This window comes from Misgurnus anguillicaudatus, chromosome 12 (assembly GCF_027580225.2).
Source record: "Misgurnus anguillicaudatus chromosome 12, ASM2758022v2, whole genome shotgun sequence".
NCBI classification, from domain to species: domain Eukaryota; kingdom Metazoa; phylum Chordata; class Actinopteri; order Cypriniformes; family Cobitidae; genus Misgurnus; species Misgurnus anguillicaudatus.
The window spans coordinates 12,687,678-12,705,809 of record NC_073348.2 but is presented as its reverse complement, the minus strand read 5'-3'; the positions used below and the strand labels follow the sequence as shown (position 1 = coordinate 12,705,809).

The following is an 18,132-nucleotide window of genomic DNA, read 5'->3' as shown; positions in this document are numbered from 1 at the left end:
TCTTAGTGAAAGTCATACCAAACATAGCCTCAGTTTTTAGTTTCTAAACAGAGACTTTAGTCACACACACTATACAGTACGACTCCCGGTGGTGTAGACTTCACTTCTGCTGTCTACACAATCTCTCTCATTCAGAAATCATCAGGCAGAGGTAATATGAGGCCTCGGGAGGGTCTCTCTGGTCATTGACTGTGCTTTTGAAGAGCTCTGAAGGGCCGTTAGGGCCCTCTGGGTGCATTCTGGGGTCCTGCTTTGTTAACTACCATGTTACAAGTCTCCTGACTGCGTAGATTACAGCTGGCAGATTGTTTTTTACAATCTCTCTGCCACTTGATGTATTGTTATTGAGGATCTCTGTGGACAGCAAAACATACACAAAACAACATTTTGTTATGTACAGCCATTGTTGTGTGTGTATAGGTGACACAATGGTCTTTAAAGATTTTGTTGAACAAATGGACTGTATGGCATTCCTTAATTCTTTAGGGGATGCATCTCATAAATTCATTAACTCTTACTGAAAATGTCTGGAATTACGGCATCAAATATAGAAATTTAAAGAGATAAAATTTTTTAATTCTGTTATTATTTACTCACCCTTAAGTTGTTCCAAACTTATAAGTTCCTATAATTTTTTTGTTTTGTTTTGCTGAAAACAAATATTTTAAAGAATGTTTGTTACCAAGCAGATCTGGGGCACCATTGACTTCTATCCCTTTAGGTATTCATGTAAGTTTAAAACAATGAATCAGTTCAGTCTGGGGGGTGAAATAAGTATATTTACATGTAAAAAGTACTGTGAATATGTTCACATTAGCACACATACTGTACAGTATATTCACATTTACTACAGAATACCCAGCAAGCAATAGGCATCATTATACCATCTAGGTTAACTATAGATCGGCTATGAGTATCCCACTCCTAGCCAAAATAAACTTGAATTTGGTTATATGTAGTTTTTGCCAAAATAACTATGAAAATAGTATACAGTACCATCATGTCAGCAAAGTCAACTGTAATTACAAGGTGTTTGATCATTTATTTATTTTATTTTAATTATTTTTGGGCTATGTTCAGACTTGTTTTAATATTTTACTGACAGGCCAAATTTTGCCTGGTTTAGCCTAGGGCTGTGTTTGGATGGCTATTAGACACTTTTTAAATGCAAAATCGTTTGCTGTGTACTGAGCTTGAACATGAAAATGGAGTTTTAAAGTGACCAGCGCTTACTGTTTTGATAAATGGGGTGATAAAAGTATGAGGTCCTATGGGTTATTGCACATTTTACCACCAAATAAAAATAAAGTATGATTTGGTGATTTTACCAACTGGGCTCTGGTTACCCCACATTGTCTTTAAGTGGTCCTGAACTATGAAATTTGGTCTCCTTGCCACAGAATGTCCCATTTGTCCTTATATGATTCGGTATATCAGTCACAATTGTAGCTGCCCTCTGTGCAGTGATGCACAACGAATGTACAATAAACTCTTACTTGCCAGTCTACTGTATGTACTGTAGCATCACTTAAATGTGGATGACTCCAAGGACTGATAGTGGTATTTGGGACAGGGCCATGGTATGTCATTCTCCACACTGAAATAAGGTCATGTTTCATCCAAACCATTTTTTTATTGTTTTCTCTACTTTTGTTTAGTGGGAAGAAATTGGAGAGGTGGATGAGAACTACGCACCCATCCATACGTACCAGGTGTGCAAAGTGATGGAACACAACCAGAACAATTGGTTGCAAACAAACTGGATACTAAACCAAGGCGCCCAGAGAATTTTCGTGGAGCTCAAGTTTACTCTGCGGGACTGCAACAGTCTCCCCGGCGGCCTCGGCACTTGCAAGGAGACGTTCAACGTCCATTTCTACGAAACCAGCGACGAGGAGAGGAGGAATATTCGGGAAAGCCAATATACAAAGATCGACACCATTGCAGCCGATGAGAGCTTCACAGAGCTCGATCTCGGTGACAGGGTTATGAAGTTAAACACAGAAGTTAGGGACGTGGGTCCGCTGACCAAGAAAGGCTTCTACCTGGCCTTCCAAGACCTGGGTGCATGTATTGCGCTCGTGTCCGTCCGTGTCTTCTACAAAAAGTGTCCTTTGGTCGTCAGGAATTTGGCCCTCTTCCCAGATACCATAACTGGGGCAGATTCATCCCAGCTTCTGGAGGTGTCAGGGACCTGCGTCAACAACTCAGTGGCTGATGAACTCCCCAGAATGCATTGCAGCGCAGAGGGGGAGTGGCTGGTACCCATTGGGAGGTGCGTGTGCCAGGCGGGCCATGAGGAAGTTAATGGCTCCTGTCAAGGTTGGTGAACATCTTCATTATTATGCAAATGCAAACGCTGTGAATGCAGCACGTGTGCGACATATCCCCTTGAACTGCGTTTCTGAATGTCACAGACGCTGATGAGAACCTGACCCTTTTATATGGTGTGGGTAGAGGGTAGCATTCATTTCACATTACAGTAATTTTACGGTTTAAGTTTCATGTTATAGGCCAACTCTATATTGTGTTGGAGTTTGTTTCAAATAACCATAATAGTAGCATTTGCATTTAAGATATCAGGAGTATAGATATTTAAGAGACATTCTGCGGGTGGTTTGAAGCCTTTATGTGACTCAGCGGTGTTATTCATGTAGGAAATGGGAGAAGTGGGTTGGTAGTGTAACAGCTGTCAGAAGGCGTAATAATGACAGGCAGATGATTCATTGAAGTGGACGTGACAATAAAACTCAGCTTGATATCAGCCCACTTCACGATCAATGCTCTTGTGTGTATTGTTTAGCATGACATCATTTACTTACACTGCAACAAACTTTCAGACATACTTAGTTTGGAAGTTACGTGAAATGTGTGCAAAACATTTGTGTCTCTTAAATAGGAACTGTTCAGAGGACATATTTTCGAAACTTGATGGAAAAGTTTTACTGCAGTTTTATTCCACTTTAGCTTCAATGTTTTCTAGCAAACCACATAACAGTGACGGTTCTGGTTGTTTCAATCTTTTTAAAAGCTATTTGAAACCTTTTATTGTACATTATTGTGTGTGTAGCCTATATTTATTCATTAGGCCTCATTCATGAAACATGAGCAGAACCAATTTCTGTTTAGACTTGTTTGTTAAATTATTCTAACATAAATTGGCACTTTAAACTGAAAACAGCAATTCAAAGCCTCATTGTCGCCATACAAAAAAGCGCACATACATCCGAAATATGTGAAAGAGCATCGTTAAAAACCATTGTGTACTATTGTAGATATCATTTATGTATGCAAACATCTGGTTTGTATTGCAATAAATGGAAATACAGTATCCGTTTTCCATTTCATTCAGCATTTATGCATTTAGCTGACACTTTTCTCCAAAGCAACTAACTGTACACAACATTCAAAATTCATCAGTATGTGTGTTTCCTTCACAATTATGGGAACATTTTGATGGTTGCATATAGGCACTTCTCAGCTTTTCAGAGAGGCCAGCTGGCCGGCCACTTTAAAGCATGTTTGCTTTTTGAAAATTTTGTCATTTATTTCTCACCCTCGTGTTGGTCCAAGAATACTTTTTGTGGTCATAAAGTCAGTTTCCAAAGCTTATTTATGTAATTCAGGGATGCGGAATGACTTTGAGACCTTTTTGAACTTGATTTGGCTTGTGGTGTTAATTTAGCCTATTCAGCGTCCCAGGTATGTTCTGTATGCTATTGTATATCATGTAAATAACTGTTTATGTTACTTTAACATGTACGGACACCCTATTCAGCCTGCTGTTCTGTGCTATTGTTAAGTTGAATAACTTTGAATAACTGTTCTTGGGCTTGGATTTTGTGAAATCATTTTCTAAATAAACACCACGTACAGTGCGACTTATATATGTTTTTCCTCTTTAAAACGTATTTTTAACTGATGCGACTTATACTCCGGAGCGACTTATAGTCAGGAAAATATGGTATATGTATGTGTTAAACAAGGATCAGTTATAGATATATACAGTACAACATGAGGGTGATTAATTCATGATAGAATTTTCATTATTGGGTGAACTAACCCTTTAACTAGCCAAACAACAGCTTGGCCAGGCTGGGACACCAGCTGGACCAGCTTAAACCAGCTAAGTCCAACAAATGACCTTACCATGGTACTTCATTTAGATACTGATGAAAGTTAGCTTACTCAGCCTTATCCCTGTGTGTGGAACGATTCATTTATCAGTTCCCGTCAAACCTTGTGCTCTTTGTACACACTTCTTATGCTAAACCTTAACTTTTTGTTATTTCTTTTCAGGCATCTAGCAAAGTGTGTAAATGCATCCATTCTGCATTCTGCCTCACGTTTCTATGGCAACAACAGTCAGTCTTTGACAGTCAACAATATCACATTTTAAATGATCCCTCAATTAGCGAGTTAAATTGGATGAAGATGAAAGTACTGCTGGGTTTTTTTGCCCTGTGAGCCATGCTTTTACTTTTCTTTACTGTGTTTCTTGAAACATAAAACGGGGAAAAATATCTTACTCAGCGGTGTCTTGGTTCATCTCAGAAAAATAAATTTCTGAGGAAATATCGTTTCAAAGAGCAGGCGAGCATCCAACTGTGTTTTTTTTCTAGTCTTCAATTAGGTTGTACTCTTTATGGCTTCATCAGTAAACTCTACACCCATAAATCAGGCATCTCTTCGGGCGGCTAAGAGATTACTGGTGCTCAGTGCAGCATGAGATGACTTTAGTCTGATGCACTCAAAAGAGTTTCAGACCCAGTTCTCCTTTCTTTTAAATGTCCTATGTTAAATGTTTAAGGGAAAGCAGCATTTCTCCCGAAAATAAAATTGTCTTATTATTTACTCACCATCATATTATTTCAAGCACATGCAGGGATATTTTTTGTAAAACAGAAAAGTAGATGTAGTTTTTAAGATTTTTTTTTTCACTAATCCACAGTGACAATGTCTGTCAAACTCTAAAAAAACTATAAAAGCAACATAAAATTAGTCCACTCAATTAATCACACATTTTTTCTCAAATTTAGCACATATGTGCACAGTAAAATCCCCAGTGTTAAATTAACACTGCTCGGTGTTTATATAATCCACACCAAGATTGGTGTTAAAAAAACACGAAATCAGTGTTAAAGTAAATAAGATAATGAAGTGATTGAGTCATTAATGGTGAACACCTGCTGGTCATTCCGTGTCAAATCAACTCAATTTTGGAATTGTTCCTGTCTTTAAATGTTTATTTTGTTGACTCTTCCTCTGGAGAAAGTAATACTAAAACGAGGAAGAAAGCCAAATTATTAAATGCAATAGATGAAATCACCATAGTTAAATGAACACTATCATCATCTCTGTTTGAAAACTAAAATTACAACTTGCTTCCAGAGTTACATGGATGATAGGTTGAACTTCTAAAGAACTGCTGAAAATCTGGTTAATAAAGTAAGTCACCATTGCTCCGTTTAGTGTTTACTTTAGTTGGGTACCTGGGTCTTGAAGTTTAGTGTTAGTTTTCTTCTGCTAATTGTGGCAGTGTGTTTATAAAACACATCTGTTAAAGCAGAGGAAGATGAGAGAAATGAAGTCTATAACTCATACTATGTTAATTAGTATGAAAGTATAAGTCTTGGGATTCAATGATATCATAAAAAAGTAATCACTAAATATAAGTGTTTAATTTATGTGGTGACAACCCTGTGAGGCTCCCATGAAATCCAACAGTGCTGTGAAAGTCCACATAACCGGAAGAGTTAAATAATGTTTACCCAAATCTAATCTGTGGTGTAAGTCAGACACACTGAGACATCAACAATCAGCCTATAAAACACAATCATGGTGACAATCAACAACAAAGCTTCATGCCACAATCCATGCTGGGTACCAGGATTGTAGAAAACTAATTTATAAATCCCATCATGCATTGCAACATGACAAAAATTTAGCAACTTTCTTACCATTAACTGTCACCATTGTTGAGATTTGTATCAGAAATCATGAAGTCTCTCTTAAGCAGAAAACAACAAAAACACACTAAAGCATTACAGCAGTCTCATTCAATACAATGTCATTTGCATAGAGCTTTTCTATATGCCTGTTTCTAATTAATTTGTGACCAAATGTTTCAATGCTTTGTAGAGTAGAATATAATAAAAATAAACTGAGAAGGTCTGGAAGATTTTCCCCTTACATGAAGCAATGAACAAGTGGTTTTACTAAAACATTGTTGCTATTGCTAAAAGAGGAGAGTTAGATCAGAGAAGATCAAGGGACAAATGACTAACTAAAGGAAACACTAATCACAGTAATGGTGACTTCAAATGAACTCATAACAAACACAAAGTTAAGATTTAATGTGATACATTTTGTGATAAATGTCTATTTGACTTGTGAGACATCGCGTCAGAAAGAAGATTTGTCTACTAAATCACGTGTGTGGATGCTGGAATAGTTGAGCATTGTATTTTGTTCTGACAGCTGTTTAGAAGTTAAACTTATCCAATTAGAAAATAACTCAGCAAGTTATCTTTTTATCTTCAAACAGAGATGCTGATAGAGAGGCAAACGTGAAAGCTTTTGGAGGCATACACCCAACAGTATTCATCTATTGCATTTAATAATTTGTCTTTCTTTATTATTTCAGTATCTTCTCCAGAAAACGAGTCATCAAAACAAAAATTTAGAGACAGGATGTCCAAAATGTAATTGAATTGAATGACCAGCAGGTGTTCACCACCAATGTCCCAATCATCACTTCACCATCTCATCAACTCCAACACCGATTCAGAGTTATATTTTTAACACCAGTCTTTTTTAACACCGATCCTGGCGCGGATCACACAAACACCAAACAGTGTTGATTCAACACTGATAGAGTTAATTTAACACCGGGGATTTTCCTGTGTGTGTTTACTTGTTGGAGCACCGTCAGTCAAATCCATTCAACTAGAGGAACGCCCTAATAAATTAAACAGTATTCTACGTTTTAGCAACAGCCTTGATTTACACATTGCCGCTTCCTCAAATCCATTCCACTTGGCTCACTTAGAGTCCATATAATTTAAACTCCATTTAAACTCCATTCTTTGGTCGGCCACACTCCCGCTATGCAACAAGGTAAACAAATCTTTTAGGCTATAAAAGCTATTATTTAATTAAAAGACACCACAATACAAGAAAATGCCATCTATTTGCACATGAGAGAGAGAGTGAGATAGAGAGAGCGAATGCACGAACAAGAGAGAGGTGCCGCGGTGCAGCTGATTCACTCACGCTGATCACGAGGCGCTGGATTTATATTACAAGATGAAACAACAGAAACAAAAGGAGGCACAATAATTGTTTTACCTCGATTGTCTTGTTTTTAAAATCGTTTGAATCTAAATTGGAAAAAAAATTGAACGTCAATGGAAAGAGTTAATTATTAAGTTATGAATAGTTCACCAAACTAAAGACAAATACAAATGTGCTGTTCATTTACTTACCTTCATGGCATCCAGGATTTAGATGACAACTTTTCTTTAGTAGAAAGTATTTTAGCTAACATCATTGTCTTTGGCAATTCCTGTAAGTCCACGGGTACCATGTTTTTGAAAGTAATAAAAAAGCTTTGTGTGAGGAGCAAAGCAAAATTTACAGAAGCTCTTATGGTGCGTTTATACCAACCGCGTTTCAGGCGTCAAAATCGCATCTACCACGCCTAGTTTGCCACTTGAACAGTTTGAATGCATTCGCGCGAGTAGAGCGAAGTAGACGCTCGGAAAAAGCAAGCATTTGACGCGTGTCAGAGGCAAACTCCCTTTCTTGTGGAAGGGGCAAGTGCTATGCGGTTGTCTGTTTGCAAGATGACTGATGTTGATTGTGCATTTTTTTAGAAAGTTTGTATTTGGTAACCTTACTATAGGTGGAAACTAAATGGTGCGGGTCAATAAACGTCACGTGACTCAAAAGTGAAATTACAACTTACCAGGTTGGCCAATGTCCTCACTGACACTCTTCCAAGCGAGGTCCTTTTTATTGCTGTCTCCTCTATAGATGTAAGAACTTGTGTCGGATAGCTCCGGGTGACTGCTTACGGACAATATCAAGCGTTGGTGGAATGAGTGACTCCGGGCGGGGCTGCCACCACAGAGCAAGCAGGCACCTGATTGGTTAACACAGCGCGAAATTCCACCAAAGTTCAAATTTTTCAACTCGGGCGTCAGACGCAAATTCGCATGAACCGAAAAATGCACAACAAGCACCATTCGCGTGTACCACACACAGCGCTCAATTCGTGCCTTTCGCGTAAACTAGATGAGCGGATGAGGCAGAAACGCGTCTTCCGCGCCATGCCAAATGCCTCATCTGCGCCGCTGGACCTCCAGACGCGAATCAACGTGTCTTCACATTGACTTAACATTGAAATCGCTCGCGCTTCACGCCTCTACCACAGTTGGTGTTAACGCAGCATTAAAGGAAAATACCAGGGGCCTCATTTATAAAGCGTGCGTACGCACAGATTTGATCGTAAAGTGTGCGTACGCAAAAATCCATGGCAAAGTCCATATTTATAAAAACTGTCTTTGACGTGGGAAAGTGCTTAGCACCACGTCAGGGTCTGAGCAGATGTACGCACTTTTGCTTGTCTGATTGCTGCAGGTTTTTGGAAATATAAGCCATTCTTGCTGTTTGAAATTGGGTTTAAACATTGATAAGCGCACTTTAATATGTCTGACATTAATTACGCATCGTTTAAAAGCGGAGATCTGAAATTGCTCGTCTGCGTGCACAAGTTCAAGTTCAGTTGCGATTTATAGATTTGAAAGGGGTATGCGCATTTTCTGCACGTACGTTCGGTTTATGAATCACACGTACGCATTTTTGTTAAATGATCGTAAGATCAAATGTAGGATGGTTTTTACGCAGCATTTTATAAATGAGGCCCCAGTTTTTCAGTATTTTACCATGTTTTTCCCTCAACTTAGACCAATAACACATGCCTCTGTTTTCTCAATGCGTGCACACAGCATGTCCATTTACATAAAATCACAGACGTCGTGGAGGACATGTTGAAACTCAAATGTCATTTGGAAAACGAATCCAGTCCGAATAGTGCTTAAGTTGAGGGAAAAACAAAAAAATATTTTTTTAAATTTGTTTTCCTTAAAAGATCATGATCGGTACACCGTCAAAAATAAAGGTACAAAGCTCTCACTGGGGCAGTACCCTTTAAAAGTGGTCCTAAAATGTACTTTTAAAGTACAAATATGTATCTTTGAACTGCCAATATGTACCTTTGAAGTATTAATATGCACTCTTTGTGTACAAATGTGTACCTTTTTGAAAGGGTACTGTCCCAGTGACAATTTTTGTACCTTTATTTCTGAGAGTGTATTTAAACTGATCTGTCTGAAATGTTTTTGGTTATGACACGTGACAACCTTGCATTAGACCTGGCATAAGAATGCAATTGTAAATAGCTTTGGATCACAAGAAGATTATCACTTTTATCAGATTTATAAAACATAATTTAATTTTACATGAGTGAATAAAATTTTTACAGAAAGCAAAAATATGGATGTAGATGACTTTAAACTTACAACACAAATCATACAAACCACTTTTTGGCAGTCAGTAGAGTCACTTTTAATTGTTTAATGGAAATGAGATGCATGAAGATTCTTCAAAAATTCTTCTTTTGTGTTCCACAACAACAAAAATAGCAGCATATGACTTTGCAAGGACATGAGGGTGTGTAAATAATGACAAAAGGATATTTTTCGGGTGAGCTATTCCATTTCCTATCCCAGTGGTGCATCAGGTGCTGTTTTATCTTTAAAAATGGTAGGGGGACTTACCCAGCCCCTATCCACATCACTGGAGCCCAGAGAATATAATGACGGCTCGGATGGAAAAGACAGGAAGTGATTGAGGGTCTATGCTCCAGTGCTGGAATAGGGCGTTGTGTCCTGTGAATGAAACAGACCCTTCATCCTCCTTCTCCTCAGATTGCCTCCTTTGTGTACATCCAGAGTTGGCGTTTAGCGATAACGGTTCTTTTTCAGTGTGGTTTGATATTTCTGTGGGAATTAATTTCCATTGAGCTGTCCTAAGGGAACACCCGATGCCTCTGCAGTATATGCTTGCGGGGGAAATCGTGCAGTTGGCCAGGTTGCCCAGCAGACCGGGAGACAAAGTGTCGGGAACGCTTTTGGTGCTTTTGTCTGGAGAACGGTCCACCGTTCGGTGAGAAAATGCCACAATGGAGCAGTGGGTGTGTGTGCGACGTTGTTCCTATTCAACAGTTTCTTGCAAGCAATTATAAAATAAATGTAAACATGACAGTCACCTGAGATACACAGGAAAGAGGCTGTCTGGCTGCTCTTTAGGGAGAACAAATACATTGTTTGTGACGGAGTAGTAAATAAATAATGCAGTCGGTGATGGTTCAGATGGGAATTTATGCGTTTTGCTAATAGAATAGAGTAGAAATGAATAGAAGAAAATAGAATTGATCTTCTGAGCTAAACTATAACAGCTTGTGCGTTGTGCAGTTTGCAATTTTGTGCATTCACCTAGCCGGAAAACACCTTTGAAGCTGTCAGAATTTCATGTCTTTCTTTAGCTTTGCGAATACTCACATGAATCGTCACTAGTCAACCATGCTTTCATGTGTCTTTATGAATGTAGGTCACATTTCATCTAGTCTCGGATTCCCAGACGTTTGACTTGCGGCATGTCTGGTCCACATTGCAGTTTATTCTGGTAATATCTGTACCTCCATATTAAAAATCAGTTTTTTCTAGCACTATATAACATATAATGCATGCATGACATCTTTGCGCAACGTACTGTATGTCAAGCTATAGATATTTAATTTGGCTTTGTAAAATTTGACACTTTATAACTTTGATCTAAGTCTGTCCTCTCAAAATTCTTTTCGTTGTCAGACAAAAGGTACAAAGGAGTAACAAAGGTGTCTGATCTCATGATGTACCCATATGTCAGTTGCACCAAAATGTTGTACCAGTACATGTTTTATACAAACAGCGGTGTATATAGGACACTTTGCAAAGATCAGACCGCGAGGCATGTGGAGGTGTGCTACAGAGAGATTTGCAAAGAAAGAAAATTGGATTGAAACGGATGAAGGTGAAGAGGAATGCAGGGTGTTTTGGCCCTCTGTTAAATTCTGTCAGGATCTTCAGGTGGAAGATTCCTGCAAGCACTGGATTTTCATTTCTGTCAGCCATTACTAATGCAAACATCAAACTCGATCCGGTCACAACATGCTAAGCGATTGAGATGTCTTTTCCATTTTTTTTTCTGGAACATCAGATCTTTTACTGGATGTTACAAATGTCAGAATATGTCAACGCTTTTTTATTGACATTTAGTATCCTTCTTACTAAGACAACAGATAGAGAAACCTTAAATAAATAGTTTAGACAAAACTGTAGTCAAATTCCTGTAGTCATATATGCATTATCATTTTAGCCACATACGACTTTTCTTCAGAAACACAAAAAGAGAAAAATATCAAAGGATAAGTAAATAAAAAAAACAAAAAAAAACAGATAACTTACTCACCACCATGTCATCCAAAATGTTGATGTCTTTCTTTGTTCAGTCGAGAAGAAATTATGTTTTTTGAGAAAAGGACTTTAAGGACTTTAATGGAGCCCAACACGTAACAGTTTTATTGCACTTTAAACAACTTCTTGCCAGCGCGACCTCACGCAATGCGTCATCACGTTAAGAGGTCACTGAGGACGTATGCGAAGCTACGCCCAAGTGTTTACAAGTGTGGAGAAAGAGGACCGTTCCAAAGTTGTTGTATGTCGAATGATACTAATTAATGTCTTTGTGTCAGTTTATTGTTTAAAATGGTCCGCAAATGTGCGTTTCATATATATAACACGTGATCTTTTGACGTCATTAACGTGAGGTCGCGCTGGCTCGTCACAGGACCGGAGATAGACGAGAAGTTGTGTTTTTTTTAAGTGCATATTTTTTATTTTTCTTGTCAAAAATTACAATCGTTTCGCTAGATAAGACCCTTATGCCTCGTTTGGGATCGTTTAGAGCCCTTTGAAACTCCGTTGAAACTGCAATTTTAAACTGCATTAAAACTGTTAAGTGTTGGTGTCCATTAAAGTGCTGGTGTCCATTTTCATAAAAGTAGTGAAAGTTTTGTATAAGATTTGGTCAGTGTATGCCTTTGTTTTATGGGAAGAAGGGAAGCATTAACATTCTGCAAAAAAAATGTATACCCCATTCACACAGCACATTGGTCCAAGAAAATATCCATAAAATTGGCAGAGAGGCTTCTGTGTGAACACAAACATGTGCTGTAAATGTTCTGGGATCGTTCCCATAAAGAGGACCTAGTTACAAAGGGGCGTGCCGTAGTGAGGATGCATGTGTCATCGCAACCAGAAGTTATGGTTCAGCTCTTTGACACAGGGATTTGCACCAAGCGCTTCTTATGATCTTGTCATAGATAAAAATGCACGCACATGGTTTCTCAAAAGAAAAATCACAGATATTAAGCAAACTTAAGATGCTGTGGAAAAACCTACCAAGTGCAGGACTTTAAATACGTCACGTGTCTGTACAGGATATTTACTTTATACAGTATGTGTAAATGCCTGTACAGTGTCCAGAAAATCATTGGCAGTGTGAATGAGCCAAAATCGAACGATCCCGGACCAATTCTGGACGCATTTCCCATGTAAAAATGGCTTTATATTTATACAGAAAAAGTCATGAATGTTTAGACAGACACCAGGGAGAATAAATGATGACCAAAGGTTTATATATGACCGGACTAGTCCTTTACTGTACCACATGATGGTTTCACACACTTTTACAACCTATAACATCATGCACGAACAGAAGAGAATTAGTGATTATTGATTTATTTGAAGATACTGCTGATGAACGGCCTGTTTCTTGAATGTTTCGTGGATGGTGATTTTATAATGACTGGCTAAATTTACGAGCCGACAGTACGAGAATTTAATAGGATTTTTTATGGACTCATTTATAAGCCTTTAGAGCGACTCTGTGATTTCCACCCTGGTGCAGACTGGAGTACAGAAGCGTTGCTCTGATAATGGTACATGTATGTCAGATATTCTCGTAAGTGAGAAAATGACAGCTTTATCCAGAAACTCTTCTCACCCAGTCTGTACACCCTGCTGGCAGGAAAAAAGCAGCCATTTTTTCACACATATGAGTGAAAATTACACAGCTAGAATCGTCCACACTGACTGTAGTGTGAGAAGACTCACCAGCTTGTGTTTAATTCAAAGTTTCCTTTTCATGATTCAATAAAATCATGGTTTAATAAAACAATATTAAAGGCAAAAGATGCCATGGATTAGTGATTTTACCATGGGTAAGTAGTTTTTTTTTTCACTTTATGTATTATATAAAATGCTTGTAACTGTGGTATAATCATGATAATGCATGGCTTCATCCAACAGCTATACGTCAAACATCAATATTCAGTAAAAATGTATTGGTATTAATAATATATTTTTTCAGTGAAGTTTCCTTTTACTGGAGTAATAATATGCAAATGTGCATTCATCAGCATTTAACCCAGCTAAAATGTGCTGTTTTACAACTAAAATTTACATAAAATCATGCTATGTAATGTTAATACCATTCTGTGAAAATATAATCTTGATATCTTTAAAATTGACTGGGTAAGGTCAAGTCAAAGACTGAAATCAAAGTGAAATCAAACTTTGATGCCTCTAATCTCATAATTAGATTATGAGACTTGAATTTCCCAGACAGGATCAAATATTAACCTTTATGTTTATATCAGTGTATTCTCACATTATATCATTGATGCTTTGAGATGGCACACAAAAAAACAAAATGGCAAATTTAGTATCTGTATCTCGCTACATGAGTTTCTAAGTTCATAAATTTTAGCATCCAGGCATGATTTGGAATAGATAATATTGTTTGAACATGTGGAGAAAATTTATCTGATCATTCACATTGTCAGTTCGGTGAAAACTGTCAGAAATGATGCCCTACTAGATGTCAATAAAATTTAGACAGTAGTCTATGGCAGGGGTTTTCAAACTGTGTGTCGGACTTGTGGGTCACACAGGGAGATAAGGTGGATTGGAAAAGTCAATTGGCTGTTGTTATGAATGACACAAAAACAATGACAAAGATTTTGATATAATGCATAGGGGTGGTTTCACGGAGAGGGATTCGGTTAAGCCAGGACTTAGTTTAATTAGGAAATATAACTAGTTTTAACAAACATGCCTTACTAAAAACATTACTTGTGTGCATTTTGAGGCAAACTTAGGGCACTGATGTATTTTAAGATATAGTTGCAAGTTGTTTTCGGTTTGGCCAGCTCATACATTTATTTTAGTCTAGGACCAGTCTACTCCCTGTACCCCTGGTCTATGGCATTTCCATAGATCAACTTTAAACCGCCCCACAATTCTCTTCTGAGCAAAAACACACAGGTTTGACCAGCAATAGCACAAAGACAATCATCAGATCATGTCAATCACATTTTTATGTGTTATTTTTGTATGCATTCATTTATAGTCACATTTACTCACAGGAGGCACAGTACAGTAAAAGATGGGAAAGGATGTTTAGTGTCAGTGGTCAATAGCCATCTGGGGTAGCATTGTTATGATTTATTTTTCTGTCTGCCTCTGTTGTCACATGTCTTCATACAAACTTCATGTTTATGTCTACATTGTATTTTTTTTTTTTTTTTGAAGATGGATTTTGACCCTGCTATTGTTAAAAATAGTTTTCAGCTAGAGATGGTAATATAAAGAATTAAGTTTTGAACATTAAGGGCCCTATTTTAGCGATCTAAGCGCAATGTCTAAAGCACATGGTCTAAATGGGCGTGTCCGAATCCATTTTTTCTAATTTAACGACGAGAATAATGGTTTGTGCGCCAAGCACATGGTCGAAAAGGGTTGTTCCTAATTTTGTAATAAGTAATGGGTGTGTTTTGGGCGTAATGTGCAATAAACCAGTGAGAGTCTTATCTCTCATCCCCTTTAAAAGCCAGTTGCGCTGGCACTATGTCTAATCCCTATTTAGATGATGGCCTTTGTAAACTAAAAAAGCAGAGGAAGAAGACCCGTTTAAGATTAATGTTAATTGTGTTTTCATTTGTATTGAAATTTTTATTTTTTGGATTAAAGCTTATGTCCAAGAGACTCAATAATAATCTTTTACATTTTAATCCTTTATTTTTTCATATTTAAAAGCTTTTTTGTGCTGTTGCGCATCCATGTGTGTGATAAGCGAACCAGCGTTCTCGTCCCGTGTATAGGCTCATATTTCTAACGCACTCATTAAATAACAAAAACACTAATGCGCCATAGACTTTAGACCAGGTTTTAGTTGGTCAATGGCGAAGTCTATTTTAGTTAACTCAAAATAGCAACGCACCAACAATGCGCCTGAACGCACCTCGTTTTCAGACCAGAATGCCCATGGGCGCAACATTGGGTGCAAATGCATTTGCTATTTAAACAGCGTGGAGCTAACGTGAAAATGATAATTGCGCTGGGTTGAAACTAGCAGAAGACACTTGCGTCGTGCATTGCACTGGGTGTATGATAGGGCCCTAAGTTTCAAATGTTTGTTTCTTTACATATTTTGTTTTGCATGTATTCATATATGTAAGCAATATGGTATCATAAAATAAAATGTGTTGTTAGGCACAATACAGCAATAGCAGTGATACACAAAATCATTCAGTGCAGTTTTATTATAAATAAAACACAGCTATTGGCAAATCAGAATCAAGGACTGGAATTAACTGTTTTACTAATATTAGTATGAGTTTGTTTGAGCATTTTGCGGTGGAGCTCTGCCACTGCAGTGCTGCAATAAAATTATATTTCAGTTCTCTGTTCATTCAAGAACCACTAACCGTGTCAAACATTATGAAAATCATGACCTTAACCTAATTTCAGCAGAGCAATGCGTTTCATTTCATTATCAAAAGGCCAATTGAGCACATATGATTAAGTAACAGGCGGTCTATTTTAATGTTCGTCTAGATTCAACCTTTATTAAATGCATGTTAAATAATGAGCTTCCTTTTCTAACTAGTTACATCTTTATTTGTCAGGGCATTTTATCAACGCTTTTATAAGAATGTTCTCCAACCACTTAGCTTTCATTAACCTACTCTTCCTTGCTTATATTTATTTATTTATTTATTTGAAGCATCATGATTTCAATTATCGGACATCACAGGCATCAAAGCTCATTTGAAAGTCTTTCTTTCCCTTCTTAGCATAATAAATAATATAAAAGCTTATTAATCAACACATCTCATCTGAAAATGTCCCTCTGTTAATGGTACGCATATTAAGATCCTTGCAGGCTCATTAATTGCCAGGCCCACCACTGTTTGCTGCATATTAATTACCTATTAGCCTTTTTCACAATGCATTAAGGCTTTGGATGGACACCCTGCTACTGCTAGCAGTGATCATCTCTGCATCCGAAATGAGACGTCGCAGTCAAGCATGTCGAATTCCAATGCATTTGAGATGCAGCAAGGCCAAAGTGCATCTGAGTGATCAGATTTTTAAATTTCACACTGTTTCGCTTGGCAGTACCATGATATCGTATTTAGCATCTGTCATTGTTTGTTGGCATGTTGTTAGGGATGCCGAAGAATCTTGACTAAAGTGAATGCTTGGTGATGGTTAATGCTGGGGGCAGTTAAGATGTAATGGAGCAGATCTCAATTGGCTTGACATGGTTGACTGGTTGGGTATATCTGTATACATTTAGAATTGCAGCCGTAGAGTCATTTACCAAAAGCGTTTATCCTAACCTACCTTTGACTTCTGAGAGTTTCTGTAATATACTCTGTAAAAGTCAACAATGCATCAGGATTTTATTGGGTCCGAAAAAAGTGGAAACACTGTTTTTGCTTTAACCTTTATTACATTATAAGTACTAATAATTTACTTCTGCTTACTTTGGGCAAGATTAGAAAAAAACGTAGGCATCTCAAACATTCATCCTTTATAATAGGTCTCTGAGGTCAAACTTATATGATATACACAAAGGTTTCATTGCACAAAATTCTGCTTTATTTGCACACCTGTATAGACCAAATAAGCTATCAAGACCAAATAAGCTACCAGACCACATAACAAATACATTCTCTGCTGTTACGCAAACAAAAAAAGAATTATTTTAGTTTTTAATAATGTCAAAATAAAGATCCTGACAGCAGGGTAATCAGAAAACAAACACAAAATCATTTTCTAGATTCAGAGGCTTCACACAGATTTGCCGTGACATTTTTGGCTCTCAGAGGTGATGACTGAGTTACCACCCAGCTGAAGAGCGATAAGGCCGTGCACATGTGTGTGTGTGTCAGAATTGAAGGAGGTTGTTGACAGTGATAAATCGTGCTTGTAAGCAGGTCTCACAGAGGGATGAACTATTGAGAGGTAACACACTGGAGATGTGGTGTGAGTGTGTGTGTGTGTGTGTGTGTGTGTGTGTGTGTGTGTGTGTGTGTGTGTGTGTGTGTGTGTGTGTGTGTGTGTTCCCTATGTCTTTTCAGTTACACAGGTGCATGATTTCTTAAAGACTATATTTCCAAAGATATCTGGGTCATAAGAGTTCACCATAAGTCTTTATCTGAGGTGCATGTCTTGATTTAATTTCAGTAAAAATCATTAAGTATCTTTTTTATTATTAATACATGCCACTATGTGTGTATTATTATAAATCATATCATCATAATGTGTTTTTACCTCGATTAAAAAATTAATTATTAAGATTATACACTTTCTAAAAAAGGTACAAAAGCTGTCACTAGGACTGTACACTCTTAGAATGAATGTGTTTAAAACAACACATTAGTGTTGATTCTGGGACAACACACAAATGCGTTGTCCCAGAATTCACCCATCTCTGTGTTATTATTGAAACAACACATTTTGTGTTACTTTTAACACAACTTGTTTTTTTATTTTAACACAAAATCAACACAAAATGACACATTAAGGGCCCTATTTTAACGATGTAAGCGCATTGTCTAAAGCGCACGGCACACGGTCTTAATGGGCATGCCCGATGCCTGCTAATTTAACGATG

General features: G+C 37.6%; 1 protein-coding gene across 2 annotated transcripts in view; it reads left to right on the top strand.

Annotated features, from left to right (window-relative positions):
• LOC129447561 (ephrin type-A receptor 5) overlaps positions 1-18,132 on the top strand; it is an 89,271-nt gene that overhangs the window by 18,740 nt on the left and 52,399 nt on the right. For both annotated transcript variants that reach the window (XM_055209321.2, XM_055209320.2), the window contains exon 3: positions 1,659-2,322. In XM_055209321.2, the coding sequence (XP_055065296.1) occupies positions 1,659-2,322 (664 nt within the window). The remainder of the gene's footprint in view (positions 1-1,658; positions 2,323-18,132) is intronic.